The sequence below is a fragment of the Dendrobates tinctorius genome, unplaced genomic scaffold (assembly GCF_039654945.1).
Source record: "Dendrobates tinctorius isolate UK_male_01 unplaced genomic scaffold, ASM3965494v1 ptg000165l, whole genome shotgun sequence".
Classification (NCBI taxonomy): domain Eukaryota; kingdom Metazoa; phylum Chordata; class Amphibia; order Anura; family Dendrobatidae; genus Dendrobates; species Dendrobates tinctorius.
The window spans coordinates 25,578,432-25,597,132 of NW_027361832.1; the positions used below are offsets into that span (position 1 = coordinate 25,578,432).

Below are 18,701 nucleotides of genomic sequence, written 5' to 3' on the forward strand. Positions count from 1 at the left end.
TTGAAGGATGGCATCAGGCACTCTTCCAGCATCTTTTCAGTTGTTCTGTGTCTCACAAATGTTGTTCTGTGTGATCCAAACACCTCAAACTTGGATTTGTCTGTCCTGAACACTTTTTTCCAATCTTCCTCTGTCCAATGTCTGTGTTCTTTTGCCCATATTAATCTTTTCCTTTTATTAGCCAGTCTCAGATATGGCTTTTTCTTTGCCACTCTGCCCTGAAGGCCAGCATCCCGGAGTCGCCTCTTCACTGTAGACATTGACACTGGCGTTTTGCGTGTACTATTTAATGAAGCTGCCAGTTGAGGACCTGTGAGGCGTCGATTTCTCAAACTACAAACTCTAACGTACTTGACTTGTTGCTCAGTTGTGCAGCGGGGCCTCCCACTTTTCTTTCTACTCTGGTTAGAGCCTGTTTGTGCTCTCCTCTGAAGGGAGTAGTATACACCGTTGTAGGAAATCTTCAGTTTCTTGGCAATTTCTCGCATGGAATAGCCTTCATTTCTAAGAACAAAAATAGACTGTCGAGTTTCACATGAAAGTTCTTTTTTTCTGGCCATTTTGAGAGTTTAATGGAACCAACACAACTAGCTCAATGGAAGGTCAGGTTTATAGCTTCTCTAATCAGCCAAACTTTTTTCAGCTGTGCTAAAATACTTGCACAAGGGCATTCTAACCATCCATTAGCCTTCTTACACAGTTAGCAAACATAAAGTACCATAAGAACACTGGAGTGATGGTTGTTGGAAATGGGCCTCTATACACCTATGAAGATATTGCATTACAAACCAGACGTTTGCAGCTAAAATAGTCATTTAAAACATTAACTATGTATAGAGTGTATTTCTGAATCATTTATTGTTAGCTTCATAGGAAAAAACTGTGCTTTTCTTTAAAAAATAAGGAAATCTGCAAGTGACCGTAAACTTTTACACAGTAGTGTATATTATGTGTGCTTTTATTTAGTAAGTTATGCATCTTTTCTAATATAGATCATGTCTTAAAGGTGTCCTGATCTTCAGCTGCAAGCTCCTGTGTTAGGTCCTGGCAGGTCCTCTTCTGGTTAATGGTCGACACGGGACAGCTTTTGGTCTGTCAGCACAGAACCAGAACGATGTGTGAAATGGGCTGACTGCATGGATATTGCAGTAGCTGAGCCAGCCGCCTTAATTTTTAATACATTGGTTGTGGCAGAGAAGGGGGCTGACAGCTGATTTCTCACACCGCTCAGGTCACGTGCTAACACAAATAAAGTGGTACTGTGATGAACACAAACTTGAACTAGACCTTCTGGGATCCAGGACCAGATCGTGGAGCCTTCAGACATGAACTATATTGACAAGTTGGGAACATTAAACATTTAGATGAACAACCCCTTTAAGAAATTAATCGGCTCATAATTTTGGACCTGGAGATGTAGTTGCGTCTGTGACCCTCGTACTGTAAATGTATTCCCTGGCTCAGGTCATGTGTCTGTGGTAGAGAAGGAGAGGTATTGACAGACATAATTTAATCTCCTTCTATTATCTGCAGGTTCTCTGCAGGGGTGAAACCCTTTATGATTATTCATAAGCAGCCATATTAATTAAGAAACGCTGATGAAATCCCAGATTATCACTTTAATTTACATAAAGGAAAAAAATCCTCACATTGTGGTCAATATATTAGTGTTCATACATACAGCCGCAGCTTTGTGGTGCGTCCCAGAGCTTCACAGTGTAATGAAGGGTCCGGTTCTGGAATGTTAGGGGCAGAGCACATGCCCCATCGCGGTACCACATGTGTCTGGCTTTGTATTATTTGCATCATCTTAATTTTGATTGTTCATTATGTTTTCTATATTCCAAAGAGGGAAAAAGAAAAAATACCAAAATGGCGACCATGAAAACCTGATGAACGCGGTAAGTCAGACTGAGCAGAGGAGTATTATATGTATAATATATATAAAAGTGAGAGAAAGGTGCGCAGCTTTCCAGGAAGAGCTCGTTCACACAAACAGTATTTTTGACTCGAATGTGGTCTGTGAAAAAAACAGATCACACTTGGACCAATATTATTTTAATGGGGCAGTGTAAATGAGCGATTTTTTTTTTTTACTGAATCTGCGTGGTAAAAAAATCACAGCTTGCACTAGTTTCTTCCAAAAATCAGCTGAGACTTATCCATCCAAGCCTATAGGTGCGTGAAAAAAAAACCTGATGATGTATAGAACCACAGTATAGAATCCGCTGTTTATGGATATATTACAACTGGCTATTGAAGCTGCTCTACGCCCAGGTGGCGAGTCTCGCTCTCTCTCTTTCTCTATCTTTTTACCCCCCTCTGTGTCCTTCTGTCTCTTCCCCCTCTTTTTACCCCCTCTGTGTCTCTCTCACCCCTCTCTCTTCCCATTCTTTCTCCCCCCCCCCCGTGTCTCTCTTCCTCCTCTCCCTCCCTCTCTCTTTTTCTCTCTCTACCCCCACCCCGGCCGATGAAGCTGATGCTGCTCCAACCGACGTTCTGCCATGCGCTGACTCCTGTGCATGCGCTGCAGGCTTTGGACAGAAGGACACATCTCCGGTAATATTATAGACTAGCTAGCTATGGAACCTGTTCTACATCAGGGTAGCAAATCTTTTTATTGGTACAGTTTTCTGCTATGTTAAAGGGAATTTGTCACCAAAAATAACGCTGTTAACCTTCAGATATGGGGTTACCTTTAACATAGCACAAAAATATACCAAAATAATGCTTCCTACCCTGGCGTAGAACGAGTTTAATAGCTAGTCCTAGTATATGCTCCCCCATACTATTATATGCTCCCCCATCCCAGTCCCCCATCCTATTATATGCTCCCTCATCCTATTACATGCTCCACTATCTTGGTATATGTTCCCCAAACATGGTATATGCTCTCCCATTCTGCTCCCCTATTCTGGTCCCCCATCCTATTATATGCTCTCCCATCCTATTATATGCGCCCCTGTCCTGGTCCCCCATCCTATTATATGCTCCCCCATCCTATTATATGCTCCCCCATCCTATTACATGTGCCCCCATCCTATTATATGCTCCCCCATCCTATTATATGCTCCCCCATCCCGGTATATGCTCCCCCATCCTAGATCGGGGTATGTCCTCATAGCACCGGACATTGCAGTACGTGGTCAGCGCCTAAACATACCTCCATCTTCGGTGTCACGTTTCTCCTCCAGCCTTGTCCTTCTCCCGGTCTATTAACGCTGGATGTGTCGTTCAGACTCCGTGTGCAGGTTATGCAGGCTTCAGACAGAAGGACGCATTATATTATAGACTAGCTATGAACCCGTTCTACGCCCGGGTGGCGAGCATTTTTATTGGTACATGGTCTCCTATCCTGGTATGTGCTGCCCCCCTCCTATCCTGGTATGCATGGTTCCCTCACCCCCCAATCCTGGTATGTATGGTCCCCTCACCCACCAATCCTGGTATGTATGGTCTCATCACCCCCCCAATCCTGGTATGTATGGTCCCCTCACTCCCCTATCCTGGTATACATGGTCCCCCTCACCCCCCCATCCTGGTATGCATGATCCCCTCACCCCCCAATCGTGGTATGTATGGTCCCCTCACCCCCCAATCGTGGTATGTATGGTCCCATCACCTCCCAATCCTGATATGTATGGTCCCCTCACACGCCTATCCTGGTATGCATGGTCCCCCTCACCCCCCTATCCTGGTATGCATGGTCCCCTTCACCCCCCCATCCTGGTATGCATGGTCCCCTCGCCCTCCAATCCTGGTATGCATGGTCCCTTCGCCCCCCTTTCCTAGTATGCATGGTCTCCTCGCCCCCCTTTCCTGGTATGCATAGTCCTATCACCCCCCTTTCCTGGTATGCATGGTCCTCTCACCCCCCTTTCCTGGTATGCATGGTCCCCTCACCCCCCTTTCATGGTATGCATGGTCCCCTCACCCCCCCATCCTGGTATGCATGGTCTCCTCACCCCCCTATCCTGGTATGCATTGGTCCTCTCACCCTGCCATCCTGGTATGCATGGTCCTCTCGCACCCCCTTCCTGGTATGCATGGTCCTCTCGCCCCCCCTATCCTGGTATACATGGTCCCCTCACCCCCTTATCCTGGTATGCATGTTCCCCTCACCCCCCAATCCTTGTATGCATGGTCCCCACCCCCCAATCCTGGTATGCATGGTCCCTTCACCCCCCTATCCTGGAATGCATGGTCCCCTCACCCCTAAAATCTTGGCATGCATGGTCCTCTCACCCCCCCTTTCCAGGTATGCATGGTCCTCTCACTCCCCCTTTCCTGGTATGCATGGTCCTCTCACACCCCCCTTTCCTGGTATACATGGTCCTCTCCCCCCTTCTTTCCTGATATGCATGGTCCACTCACCCCCCCTTTCCTGGTATGCATGGTCCTCTCACCCTCCCCTTTCCTGGTATGCATGGTCCCCTCACCCCCCTTTCCTGGTATGCATGGTCCTCTCACCCCCCACTTTCCTGATATGCATGGTCCTCTCACCCCCCCTTTCCTGGTATGCATGGTCCTCTCACCCCCCCCCCCCCCCCCTATCCTGGTATGCATGGTCCTCTCACCCCCCCCTTTCCCGGTATGCATGGTCCCCTCACCCCCTTTTTCTGTTCTGCATGGTCCCCTCACCCCTATTAAACTGCACACATACAAAAAAAAATTATACTCACCTTTCTTCCCTGTGTTCCAGCGCTGTCCCTTTCTGCTGGAGGCCGGGGGAGGAGTGCGGCGCCGGAGTACGTGCATGCCCATACCGCGTGGTCCGGCGCCATATTGCTGAAGACACCCGGCAAATGTGTCCTCAGTAAAATGGCGCCGGAAAGCGCTATGCGCATGCGCGATACTCATGCGCACTCCGGCCCCGTTCTCCGGCCGAAGAGAAGCGCCGCGGCAACGCCCTTCCCGGTCAGGTAAGTATGCAAGTATGGCGCCGGAAATCGCGGTATGCAGTGTGTACGGTACCGTCATCTCCGGCGCCATACACACTCCTCACCGCTGGATGCCTCATTCTGTCTGGAGCCAGACTGCGCAGGCGCGTTGAACTTGCGTTGTCTATAAATGCTTCAGACAGAGTGACGCTCCCACGGTTAAACTATAGATTCTGTACCATAGGGAACCGTAAATGGCTGTGTAAATAATTAACCCTCCGTCAGGAACAATATTCGCACTAACTCGTAATGGAACAATGTGCCTGTCCAGCACAGGCTAGAAAAATGCCTAGAATATCTAATTTTCTCAATTTCAGTGATCTAAAAGTGATCAGAGACCTTCATAGGGATGTAATAAAAGAGACTACACATTATCAGGTGCAAAACAAACCCATGTACTCAACATAAAAGTAATAACTTTGATATACACAAATTTCAAAACTCCTGAGAAGTACACTTTCATTTGTAAGAAAATCTGCCTTATTTATATGAAATATCCACAAACCTTTCTCTATCCATTCATAAAACAAGCTAAATAAACAATAGTAATGACTAAAAACATTACATACCAACCTTATAAAGTGTGATGTGTTCGGGACCAATGAGCCTGAGAAGCCAGCACAGCTATATCTTCCCTCCTGAAGCTCTGCAGACCAACTGTGGTATCAGGTTTCACACAGCAGCTAGAGCCAGGAGACTATCTAGAGGGAGGGGGTTTCCTGAAAATCTGGAGAGAAGGGAGAAATGAAAGTAGAAGAGCTGCGCCTGTCAGATCCATTGTTCCTGACGGAGGGTTAATAGCTTGCTTTAAGGAAATGGATTATACATGGATGACAAGTGGGAAAAAATTGTCCTATTTTTCTAGATGAAACTCTTAACAATTTTTTTTTAACGCTCATGTGAACTTATCCTGAGGCCGCAGCCAGACGTCCGTATAAATCAGACCGAGATCGGACTGCAGTGCACAGACTGGCCGGCGGCTCTCCTAACCCGAGCGTGACAGCTGCGTACAAATACATGAAGCAATCCTGCTCCAGTCGGGAGAGTCGGCGGCTAGTCCATGCAGTGCAGTCCGATCTCGGTCCCAATTATACAGACGTCTGACTCTGCCCTGAGACTGTTACTATTAGACTTGTGCCTAGCTGTCATGTCTGACTCCTGTGCGGTATTTAGCCTTCATTTCCATAATTCGGCTTATACCTGTATTTATTATTCTAGCCCTCTGACAAGGAGACGCACAGCTACTCTGTGACAAGTCTGGGAACCGAGGCACCGGCCAGCAGTTACCGCAATGGTGCGGTCAGCACTGGCGATGGTAAGCACATGTGTTGTCCCATAGCGCAGGACTGGCTGGGAGGCGAATGCCACCCAACCTGGGGTATCTCCAGTATTATTCATCAGGGCTTGTGATGAATACATGTAAGATGCAAGGTTCTCCTGTAACGTCATCTATGGGGGAATTATGAAGGAGGAAGGGACTGAAAGTGCTGAAAAGAGCCGTGCGCTGCGAGCAGTCGCTAGAAGTCGATCATGTATAGCTCCTCTTCATCAAGACTGGTATTTCTACAGCCCCATTCTCCGGATCGATTGGAGTCCAAGCAGTCTGACCACCAGACGTCAGCTAATATCATACTCTTCAATATACCGCCTTCAGTATGTTTCCCTGATTCATAGCTCTAACATCCCTGCATAGATGTAGATTTACATGGTAACACAATGCTATCAGCAGCCACCACTAGAGGGAGCTCACTGCAGCATGTTATACATTGAACCCTACAGTATGCACTAAGCTCCCCCTAGTGGCAGCTGCAGTCAGACAGGATGTTACATTTCACAAATGTATACCGTATATCTATGCATAGAGATATAGTAGAAATCAGTGCAGATTTGTGGACCTCCAATACGATTATCTAAATCAAAACATATACCTTGCAATATTTACTGTGGCTGTCCTGTTTTAACCCCTTAGTGACAGCCAATTTTGACCTTAATGACCGGGCCAATTTTTACAGTTCTGACCACTGTCACTTTATGAGGTTATAGCTCTGGAACGCTTCAATGGATCCCACTGATTCGGAGATTGTTTTCTCTTGACATATTGTACATCATGATAGTGGTAAAATTTCTTCAACATGACTTGCGTTTATTTATGAAAAGAAACAGAAATTTGGCAAAAATTTTGAAAATGTTGCAATTTTCAACCTTTTCATTTTTGTGCCCTTAAATCAGTCATATTGCACAAAATAATAAATAACATTTCCCACATGTCTACTTTACATCAGCACAATTTTTGAAACCATTTTTCCTGTTAGGCTGGAGTCACACACAATGGATAAAAAATCGTTCCGATTTTTACGGTACGAAATCGCACAAAGAATTCTTGTCCAGGGATCCGTCTGTCATCCGAATTTCCTGCGATGAACCGATTTTATTCGCATCTAAGCATCCGTTTGACATCCAATGCCAATGCCGGATGCTCTTTCCTGTTGACCTGGAGAAGTCTTGAGATTTTATCGCAAGTCACACATCTGGTCCGTTTGTAATCCGATTTTTAATCACCCCCATAGACTTGCATTGGCGAGTCCGATCCGAAAATCGGTGACAATCACAGCATGCTGCGATTGTCTCGGTCCGACGAAACATTCCGAAAAATAATCAGGTGATGGGAGCTGCCCCATAGAATAAAATTGGGACGAATGCAATGCGATTTTTTATCGCATTGCATTCGTCCGATTTATTGGCTAGTGTGACTCTGGCCTTAGGAAGTTATTGGGGTTAAAAGTTGACCAGCGATTTCTCATTTTTCCAACAACATTTTTTTAGGGACCACCTCACATTTGAAGTCACTTTGAGGGGTCTATATGATAGAAAATACCCAAAAGTGACACCATGCTAAAAACTGCACCCCTCAAGGTGCTCAAAACCAAATTTGAGAAGTTTATTAACCCTTCAGGTGCGTCATGAGATCTGAAGCAATGTGGAAGGAAAAAATAAACATTTAACTTTTTGTGTGATTCATTGAACTTGGCTCAAAGTCAAGAATGTGGCTTCTTCCCGGCTTCAACTGCTTTTGCAGCCAAGATTTTGCCGTAGTCAAAATACACCAAGAGGGAACTGAAATGAAGTTGGGTCAACATCTGCGACTTTTTAAAAAGTTGCAAATGATGAATCAGGCTAAAATATCTGGAATTGTCAGAATCTGTCCACAAAGCGGAATAAAAATAAACCAGCCGGGCGAGTGTACATAAAATAGACTTCAAATAAACACTCAAATAAAATGTTGAATATCGTGCAAGCAAAAAAAAGTGCGTAAAACATACAAAATTAGAGAAAAACAGGCACCAAGGCAATGATGAATCTTCCATCTGGCACTCCAGCAATTAGCTGTAATTTACAAGGAAACCTGACAGTGAAGTGTTCAGTTTTCTTGCAGCACCATCACAGGGGAAATCAGGTATTACAGAATGTCCACCTTGACAATCTAAACTAGTTTTCTAAACTAGACAACCCCCTATAAATAGTTTTTACAGTTACTGCCATTATTTCTGTTTTTGGTGATGCTCATTGTGGTGTGATTTCCCTAGTCTTGGGTCTGACTGAGGATTTGGTTATTTGCAGTCTCAGAGGACAGTGCTGCGACCTGTGTTCCCACATATGAGGACGTGCAGAGCTCTCTCCCTGACCTGTGTGATCCGCAGGACTTGACTGGAAAGTCGATGAGATGCCCTCAGACCAGAGAGCTGCCTCAGATCCCTCCAGATAACACCCTGGAAATGGAAAGTCTGGAAGACGATGCTCCCCTGTACAACGAGGGGCCGTACGAAGTCCTGAAGGACAGCTCTTCCCACGACAACATCATCGAGGACTCGCTCTATGAGACAGTAAAAGAACTTAAGGACATCAGCTCATCGGCCAGTGCAGAAGAGAAGAGTCTGTCCATCAATATGCAGCATCTAGCAGAAGCGGAGTGTAAAATGGAGGCTGTGGTAGAGTACGCCTCGGTGGACCATAATAGAAAGAGCAGGCAGAGCATCAACACTCAGAGTGCGGCCAGCACGCCCACCTATCAAGACGACGACGATATTCCTCCACCTCTGCCTAAAAAACTATTGGACGAAAATGAGAATGTGCAGAGTAAAGAGACAGAGGAAGAAAAGCAGGAGCCTGAGGGTGGAGCAAGCACAGATTGCAAGGTGAGTACTGTCTGCGCGGGGTCAAAGCCCATTTCCACTGTTATTGATATTCATGTTGTAGCTGGTGCAATACTATATTCTATAAAGACCACCTGTCACCAGGTTCAGGGCCAAGTTCTTTATCTTACTTTATTCATGCTGCTTCCCTGATTTTTCAGCTTTTTTTTTTTTTTTTTTTTAAATCCGCCATACATTCCCAGAGATCTGGGCCTTTCTATCTAGTGCTAATTTTTATAACCTTTACTAAGGAGGCGTGGGTCACCTGGTAACTATGCAGAGTGGCCCAAAGACATGCCCCAGAGGATCCTGGGAGCAACGTCCTCTTGTAGAGACAATGCAGGGGGCGTGGCTCACATTGTAACTATGCAGAGCGGCCCAAGGACACACCCCAGAGGATCCTGGGAGCAACGCCCTCTTGTAGAGACCATACAAATTTGCACTAAATAAAAAGGCCCCATATCTCTGGAACTGTATGGTGAATTAAACAAAAATCAGCATATTCAGGGGAGCAACGGGAATAAGTGCAAAGACTGGCTACTTTTAACCTGTGACAATCCTGTTTAAGTGGTCTCTGTATTTCCATGCAACTGATAGTTCCATTTGATACATTGACACAACTCATTATACAAATCACTTTATGTAAGAATTATATTCATCACTAAACCATCACCCTATCCCTGGGTTTCTTCCTTCTGTATAGTCTTCATTCCACTGCCTTTTGTCAAGTAAAATCTGCTTTCAACAGAAGAGACGCCTGGATGGATTACATGGCATTGTCTCTGTGCGCTCTGTCAGACTGCATACAGGCATACATTAGAGATTTCAATACTTGGCAAGCCAGCCATTGGACAATGGTAAACATACTGCATGGTTGGAAGGGAGGGAGTAGAAGTTCCAGCACCTTTAGAGCTGGTAGAATGCTTTTAAAGAGGACCTGCCATTCAAAAAAAAAAAAAAAGATGGTGAGTTTCAAAGCATGAGAATAAGGATAATGTTAGGCCTCTTTCACACTTCAGTTTTTTACAATCAGTCACAATCCGCCAGGTTTTGAAAAAAATGGATCCTCAATTTTCTTTTGAGGATCCGTTTTTTTCCCCCATTGAGGCTGGTTTCACATTTGCGTTTTTTAGGCTAGTTTCACACTTGCTTTTTTTTGCAGCGCGTTTTTCCCGCAAAAAAACGCATTGAAAAAACGCATACATAAGCATACAACTGCTGCGTTTTTTTCAAGCATTTTTATGAGCATGCATGAAAAAAACGCAGCGTTTTTATGCGTTTGTATGCGTTTTTAGTGCGTTTTTACCGCGTTTGCGTTTTTTTCCAACATTTTTAGGTGGCCCCTCACACTACCCAAACCATGACTTTACTAACCCTAACCCTGACCCTAACCCTGACCCTAACCCTTAACCAAACCATACTTAACCCTAACCCAAACCCTAAACCCTAACTAACCCTGACCCTAACCCTGACCCTAACCCTGACCCTAACCCTTAACAAAACCATACTTAACCCTGACCCTAACCCTGACCCTAACCCTTAACCAAACCATACTTAACCCTAATCCTGACCCTAACCCTGACCCTAACCCTTAACAAAACCATACTTAACCCTAATCCTGACCCTAACCCTGACCCTAATCCTTAACAAAACCATACTTAACCCTAACCCTGACCCTAACCCTGACCCTAACCCTTAACAAAACCATACTTAACCCTAATCCTGACCCTAACCCTGACCCTAACCCTTAACAAAACCATACTTAACCCTGACCCTAACCCTGACCCCAACCCTAACCCTAACCCTTAACAAAACCATACTTAACCCTAATCCTGACCCTAACCCTGACCCTAACCCTTAACAAAACCATACTTAACCCTGACCCAAACCCCAACCCTGACCATAACCCTAACCCTAAACCCCCTTAACTAACTCTAACCCAAACCCCTAAATTCCATGGTTAAAAAAAAAAAACGCATATGCAAAAAAACGCATACATGAGCATGCCAGTGCGCACATATGCGCATCCATAGGCTATAATGGCCATTTTTAGCGCATGCGCTTTTTTGCAGGGCCAAAAAATGCAACATGCTGCGTCTGGAAAATACCAACGCACACCCCAAAAAAACGCAGCGCATGAAAATCGCATACATGCGCTTACCAGCGCGCAGGTATGCGCACCCATGTTAAATATAGGGGAAAAAACGCATGCGCAGGTATGCGTTTTTTTCCAGCGCTAAAAAACGCAAATGTGAAACCAGCCTTAGCGCTGGAAAAAAACGCATATGTGCGCATGCGTTTTTTCCCCTATATTTAACATGGGTGCGCATACCTGCGCGCTTGTAAGTGCATGTATGCGATTTTCATGCGCTGCGTTTTTTTGGGGTGTGCGTTTGTATTTTCCAGACGCAGCATGTTGCATTTTTTGGCCCTGCAAAAAAGCTCATGCGCACATATGCGCACGTTTTGCGCTAAAAATGGCCATTATAGCCTATGGATGCGCATATGTGCGCACTGGCATGCTCATGTATGCGTTTTTTTGCATATGTGTTTTTTTTTTTTAACCATGGAATTTAGGGGTTTGGGTTAGGGTTAGTTAAGGGGGTTTAGGGTTAGGGTCAGGGTCAGGGTTAGGGTTGGGGTTTGGGTCAGGTTTAGGGTTAAGTATGGTTTGGTTAAGGGTTAGGGTCAGGGTTAGGGTCAGGATTAGGGTTAAGTATGGTTTGGTTAAGGGTTAGGGTCAGGGTTAGGGTCAGGGTTAGGGTCAGGGTTAGGGTTAAGTATGGTTTTGTTAAGGGTTAGGGTCAGGGTTAGGGTCAGGATTAGGGTTAAGTATGGTTTGGTTAAGGGTTAGGGTCAGGGTTAGGGTCAGGGTTAGGGTTAAGTATGGTTTTGTTAAGGGTTAGGGTCAGGGTTAGGGTCAGGATTAGGGTTAAGTATGGTTTGGTTAAGGGTTAGGGTCAGGGTTAGGGTTATGGTCAGGGTTAGGGTTAAGTATGGTTTTGTTAAGGGTTAGGGTCAGGGTTAGGGTCAGGGTTAGGGTTAGTTAGGGTTTAGGGTTAGGGTTAAGTATGATTTGGTTAAGGGTTAGGGTCAGGGTTAGGGTCAGGGTTAGGGTCAGGGTTAGGGTTAGTAAAGTCATGGTTTGGGTTAGTGTGAGGGGCCACCTAATGTTGGAAAAAAACGCAAACGCGGTAAAAACGCATACAAACGCATAAAAACGCTGGGTTTTTTTCATGCATGCTCATAAAAATGCTTGAAAAAAACGCAGCAGTTGTATGCTTTTGTATGCGTTTTTTCAATGCGTTTTTTTGCGGGAAAAACGCGCTGCAAAAAAAAGCAAGTGTGAAACTAGCCTGACTTCCATTATTGGCGGATTGTGACCGATTGCTGTCCGTTGCATCCGTTTTTTTTGCGGATCCGCCAAAAGTTGCTGTCCGTCACCATCCTCAAAGATTTCAAAACGGAGCTTGCAACGTTTTTTTCTGTGGCAGATCCTCCAGACACTCATTTAACCCGAAATTCTTTCTGGGTGCCGGACAAAAAAAAAAATTCTCTCTCTTCTCTCTCTCTCTCTCTTCTCCCTCTCTCTCTCTCTTCTCTCTCGCTTCTTCTCTCTCTTCTTCTCTCTCTTCTCTCTCTCTTCTCTCTCTCTCTTCTCTCTCTCTCTCTTCTCTCTCTCTCTTGTCTCTCTCCCCTTCCCGGCCAGCGGTTCCTTTAAATTTCCTCATTTTCAGGATCCGTCTGAAAATGGATCCTGTGCCATCCGTTCACATCAGTTGAGAACGGATCCGCTTGTCTGACTTTTTGGCGGATTTGAACTGATGCAAAAAAACTGAAGTGTGAAAGAGGCCTTAGACTGGTATGTGCGCCATAGACAGTTTTAAAATATAATGCTCATGAGGGCATTAAGTCCGTGCTTTTTTAAATGTGTGCACTCATAATCTATAATCTGCCACTTGGCTGAATCGCACAGGCCATATAGCTGGAGTCTTTTCAACTCCAACATAGCCTTAAGAATTTCTGATAAATTTGAGCAATTATTTTGTCATTCAGTGCCGTGGTTTCCCACATTCTCCTTTTCAGGTATATACATAGAATTGCAGATTTGTTAAACCTCTGACCTTTTTTCGTGCAGACTGATGTAAAATCAGGTTCATTATCCCAGCCCCTCCACCTTGTGTAGTCACAATTCCCACTGTGGAATAAAGGCTTTTACTGCTATTACAGTAGTAATGGATCCAAGTGACCACCTTTTGGTTTTCCATGGCTGTTCTGTAGTAACATGGTGTGTGGGGGGCTCAGCTTTTCTCTCTAGCGGTTGGGGCTGACGGTCCAGTTTACATATGAGCTCTACATTTAGGCGGTAAAGGGAGGTCTTTGTTCCCGAGTCGTCAGATAATAACCCTGGAGGATTCGGCAAACAATAAACTTGGCTTTCGCTCTTCAGAGTATTGATTCTCTTTTTCTTTTAGCGACAGAGTTGCATATCCTACAAATCTCGGGAAGAAGACCCCTGCCTGACCGAAGATGATGTATGTATATAGTGCAGCTGTACAGTCAGCATACCCATATATTTCTATGTCGGCCCCAAGACGGAAATACACGGAAGAATGGGGACCCCAAAATACGTTCAGATATTAGATCCCTAATTAAATCAACCCCAATTCTAACACTGACAAAGATTCTCCGCGCTTATTCTGTGGGTGTCTGTACCAAAATGTACAATAGCAATAGTGTTTTTTTCATTCTTTTTTTTTGTTACTGTCTTTCTCCTTTTTTATGCTTTTCTTTGGATGCAGATTTCACATGCTTTTGTGTAATGCATCTTTTTTTAGTACAGAAACACTGGGATTTTTTTGTGGCTCCCCATGAAAAGTTTTTAGGATGCAAATGCACGAAAAAAGCAAGCACAGTTTGGCAGCCTCCTGAGACACAGCAGATTTTCCACGCAAAGAAATGCGGCGTTTACGCAATGTGGTCTGATGGCCTGAAGATCTCTCAGCACAAAATGACTATTCAAACCAAGAACAGGCATTCGGTGCATCATGGTGTGGCCACGCAGTTCAGTGCACCTTCCCACCTATTTGTTTTCCATCTATCTGCGTCCTGGCTCTTGTAAAGATAGACGGAAAACAAATAGGTGCAGAGGCGCTCTGAGCTCGGCCACACCAAGAGTGCACCTAGTGCCTGTGCTTAGGCTACTTTCACACTTGCGTTTTTTTGCTGCGTGTTTTTTGCACACACAAACGCATGAAAAAACGCATCATGCGTTTGTGTGCGTTTTTTGCTGGTTTTGGTGCATTTTTTTTTAAAAAAAGCATGCGTTTTTTGCGCATTGCGCACGTATGTGCACTCATAGAAATTAATGGGTGCTTTGCTGTGTAAAAAAAAACGCATTGCGTGTGCATGCTGTTTTTTGGGGCAAGTCGGACGCACAAAAAATGCAACAGGATGCATTTTGTGCGCCCGAGCGCACACTGCAAAAAAACGCATGCGCATACAAACGCGTACGTGTGCATATGTATGCGCACCCATGTTAACGTATAGGGGAAAAAACGCATGCTTTTTTTGCGCTAAAACACAGCGCAAAAAAACGCAAGTGTGAAACCAGCCTTAGTTTGACCAGTCATATTATGCTGACACACTCCCTTTATCTTCAGCTCTCAGGTAGCAGGGTGCCCTTATGTGATTGATTGCTCTTCGTGGCTCTCAGCTCCTGACACTGGATGAGTGTGCCCCACCTTTGGCGTCAGGACCCAGAGTGGCGGTAGCAGTAGATCCCAACGTGGTGAGGATATGCTAGCCAAATCTAATAAATAATGGCCTATATATTATAATATACTTTTCATAGACCTGTGGGGGTCGTCACCCTTTGATTGTCTCCGCCACCTTACTGTATCTGCGTTAGCTTGCATGGTCTCGGGTCTTCATCAATGACAATCGTAGAAACAAATAGATGCCAAATCCCATTACATTGCTTTATTGTACATTTATTATTTGCAATATTTGACTGATATGAATAATTTTGTTCTAGATTTCGGCCATGTATTCAAGAGTGTCTAGAACTGGCCAGTCTCTCCGTCTCCAGGAAGACCTCTCCCATTATTCCTACATTCCAGATGTCGAGGTCTCGCCAACGGCCTGTAATGGAACGTATGCAACAGTCAGGGACATTGATAAAAGCCCCAACCTTATTGGCTTGTCGCCCCCCATGGGCATAGTGAACGGTGGTGCTGACCCTGAATATGAAGCCATTGCAACATTATGTCATGAAGAAGACAGGACTATTACTCTCTCGCCATCTTGCTCCGGGGTTGTCCAACATGGTGAAAGTGACTATGAGAGTATTGGGGATCTGCAACAAAACGGAGATTTCACTAGACTTTGAAGAATGCAAAAATAAATCATTGGGGTTTTTTTTTGTCTAATATAGCACAATCCCTTTAACGTGCGATTATCACGTATCCTACCTAGCTATGGATTGACTTAAAAGAGAAAGCACACGTCTGCATATGAAGACAACGTCTCCCTGCTGCATGAAGACATTTGCATATTTTTATTTTTCTTATATTTTTATTAATGTGCCATTTATTTTATTTTTTTAATGTTGAAACTTTGCCAAAAAAAGGACAAAAACAGGATGATCCTTAAATCCACAAGTTTTACGGTACTGATGTATCCCGGTATATCCTTTATACGGTACGCCATCGGAGAGCGAAGAGCTAGCTCCGCAAGCTGCATTGTTACACCTGTATAATTTAATTTAATCTGTCAAATTTATATTGTTTAAAAGTTGTTGTGAGCCTGTGTATTATATGATGTCCATCCGTTTTCCATATTCGATGTCACACGTCTGCGTAATATCAGATAACGCTGATCATTGGAGTTCTGACCATCACATCAAGAGGCCCAGTGTCCTCACAGGTTTTTGGGGGGATCTTTATGGATATGTGTTTGCCTAGAGTAGAAGCCCAAACTCTGAGATCTCAACTGACCCCTGTAGGACATACCTGATAGCATAAGACTCCTCTGATCTTATCTCCCAGGGGTTCACCAGTCTGAAATCAGACCCACCAAATCCTTGTCTCTCCCTTGACATCACCTGTTGGCGGCAAGTTGAAAAGCCCCCCATCTATACTAGACTAATGTTGGCTGTTCCCACAGATAACAGCAGGTCCGGCTGACATGCTAATGTGTATGGGTGTGCCGGCCAACTGATTGTCGGGGAAGATGTCGAACGAGCATGTCTGCTTTCAGATTGCCGATCGCTTTGTTCTGCCGGCAACTATCTCTTTGAGAACACAATAGTGCTCAGGAAAACGACTGCGCATCAAAGAAAAATATATTAAGATTTGAGAGTCCTCAGTGGTTGATATCTTTTAATGGCCAACTGAAAAGATGGTAACAAATTGCAAGCTTTCGAGACTACTCAGGTCTCTTCATCAGACATAGAGTAACACCAAATCTCAAATATTAATATATTTTTCTATCTACTGGCTAACACAGTACAGAGGTTTTTATCTTTCCTGTCCATGGGAGAGACGGATGAGATGGTTATTGGTCGAAACATCTTTCGGCTGGCAGCCATCTAATGTGTATAAGGCCTTTAGACTGTCGGCCGAGTCCATTGATATTGGCAGGTTCAGCCGATATCAGTCTAATATATACGGTGGAGCTAAAAGCTTGCCATAACCATGATATATTTATATGCAGACCATTGCTGTTCCAGACATCTTTGGTGAAATCTGACCTCATGTGTATGACTATGCGAGACATCGGATCAACAGCAGATTCTACTAAAATTTGCTGGATTTTCCAATGATCTGCAGATAAATCTATTAGGTGTATGATCCACTGATAGATTTTGACCGTTGATGGCTGGAGAGCTTTGGATGACCCCACATTGATGGATAACCTCCTTTACGTAGAGTTTCGGTTTTATTGAAAGTAATTGCAAAATTGAAAATTTCATAATGATCCTAGAGAACAGGATCAAAAGAGTGTAATGAAAGTAAAATAACTTTGTAGAATGTGTAATGGCGGCATTGTCGTCCTGTGTAGGACGCGCTCATACATGGTACTGGAGTAAGTGGTTTATTGTAATAAAGAATAAGTGTTATAATAATATTGCTGCACAATTCATATAAAGCCCAATGACCTGTGTAGATATCGGTTACAATCAGTCTAATATTTTCATTTGGGTTTTAATATGGAGTGTTGGGTTGATCTGTGGAGTCCTCCCTTCCCGACGTGGGGACATGACGAAAATCACAACTGTTGGATGGAATTACCGGTACTTCAGGTCTAAATCTTAGAGGTATCTAAGGTAGATTTCTCATAAGGATTTGGTCAGCACAATTGGGTCTTCCTGGCTGTCAGTGAATTTTCTTATACACAAAATAATGACCGATTTTTATCAGTATTAGATCAGATTTTCATCAGTGTTTTGATCAATGTCCGTGTTTACCATCAGAATTTCTCATATGCAAAAAAAATCCCTTTTTTTTCCTGCTTCTCCTTTCAAACAACGAAGAGCACACGTAGAGCACGCGAGTGCTGATCCTTTTTCTAGGAGACATAGACTTGCATTGAAAAATTTGATCTGGGACTCAAATCAAAATCGGACAGGTCTCCTCATTTTGGTGTGGGTCACTTGGTCCGTGATAAACAGGGGTAGAGCTCGTACATAAGTGTTGTATTCTCTGTAAGCTAAACTGAAAGCTGAGACTAAGCCCTCTCAGGGGAAATGCACACCTCTCTGGAGTTTATTGGGCGACCATTTATTTTTGTAGGCGCCCCAATCCTATACTGACTATCAGTATCCATGAGCTGAGAAAGGCATTGTAGCTTATCTCATCCAAATAATTTAGTCTGAAATCTGTATAAAGAATATGTATCGGTGCAAAAAAAAAAAGATATGAAGGCATCTGTACAGATGTATTACATGTTGTGAAGATAGACATACTGTGACCTTTCCTCTGCATAATTTCTGTAAATGTTTATTTCTCTATCACTGTGCTAAGTGTACAGGCTGTTCCTGATCGGGACATGAAGAGTTCTGGAACAATCCGTTACATTCTGCTGCTGCTCTACCCTCCGCTCTCACATAAAGAGTCTCATACAACAGGCTACACCTTCCCTCTCGGCATGAGTCTAACACATACAGTGGGTACGGAAAGTATTCAGACCCCTTTAAATTTTTCACTCTTGTTTCATTGCAGCCATTTGGTAAATTCAAAAAGTTCTTTTTTTTTTCTCAGTAATGTACACTCTGCACCCCATCTTGTCTGAAAAAAACAGAAATGTAGAAATTTTTACAAATTTATTAAAAACTGAAAACTGAAATATCACATGGTCATAAGTATTCAGACCCTTTGCTCAGTATTGAGTAGAAGCACCATTTTGACCTAGTACAGCCATGAGTCTTCTTGGGAATGATGCCACAAGTTTTTCACACCTGGATTTGGGGATCCTCTGCCATTGTTCCTTGCAGATCCTCTGCTGTTCCGTCAGGTTGGATGATGAACGTTGGTGGACAGCCATTTTCAGGTCTCTCCAGAGATGCTCA

At 44.1% G+C, this 18,701-nt stretch overlaps 1 protein-coding gene across 3 annotated transcripts in view; it reads left to right on the plus strand.

The window, feature by feature from the left end:
- The window catches only part of PAG1 (phosphoprotein membrane anchor with glycosphingolipid microdomains 1), a 248,022-nt gene extending 230,764 nt beyond the window's left edge, over positions 1 to 17,258 (plus strand). For all 3 annotated transcript variants that reach the window (XM_073550600.1, XM_073550599.1, XM_073550601.1), the window contains 5 exons: positions 1,850 to 1,901; positions 6,159 to 6,255; positions 8,559 to 9,133; positions 13,606 to 13,665; positions 15,168 to 17,258. In XM_073550600.1, the coding sequence (XP_073406701.1) occupies positions 1,850 to 1,901; positions 6,159 to 6,255; positions 8,559 to 9,133; positions 13,606 to 13,665; positions 15,168 to 15,521 (1,138 nt within the window). In that variant the 3' untranslated portion in view covers positions 15,522 to 17,258. The remainder of the gene's footprint in view (positions 1 to 1,849; positions 1,902 to 6,158; positions 6,256 to 8,558; positions 9,134 to 13,605; positions 13,666 to 15,167) is intronic.
- Positions 17,259 to 18,701: the final 1,443 nt, after the last annotated feature.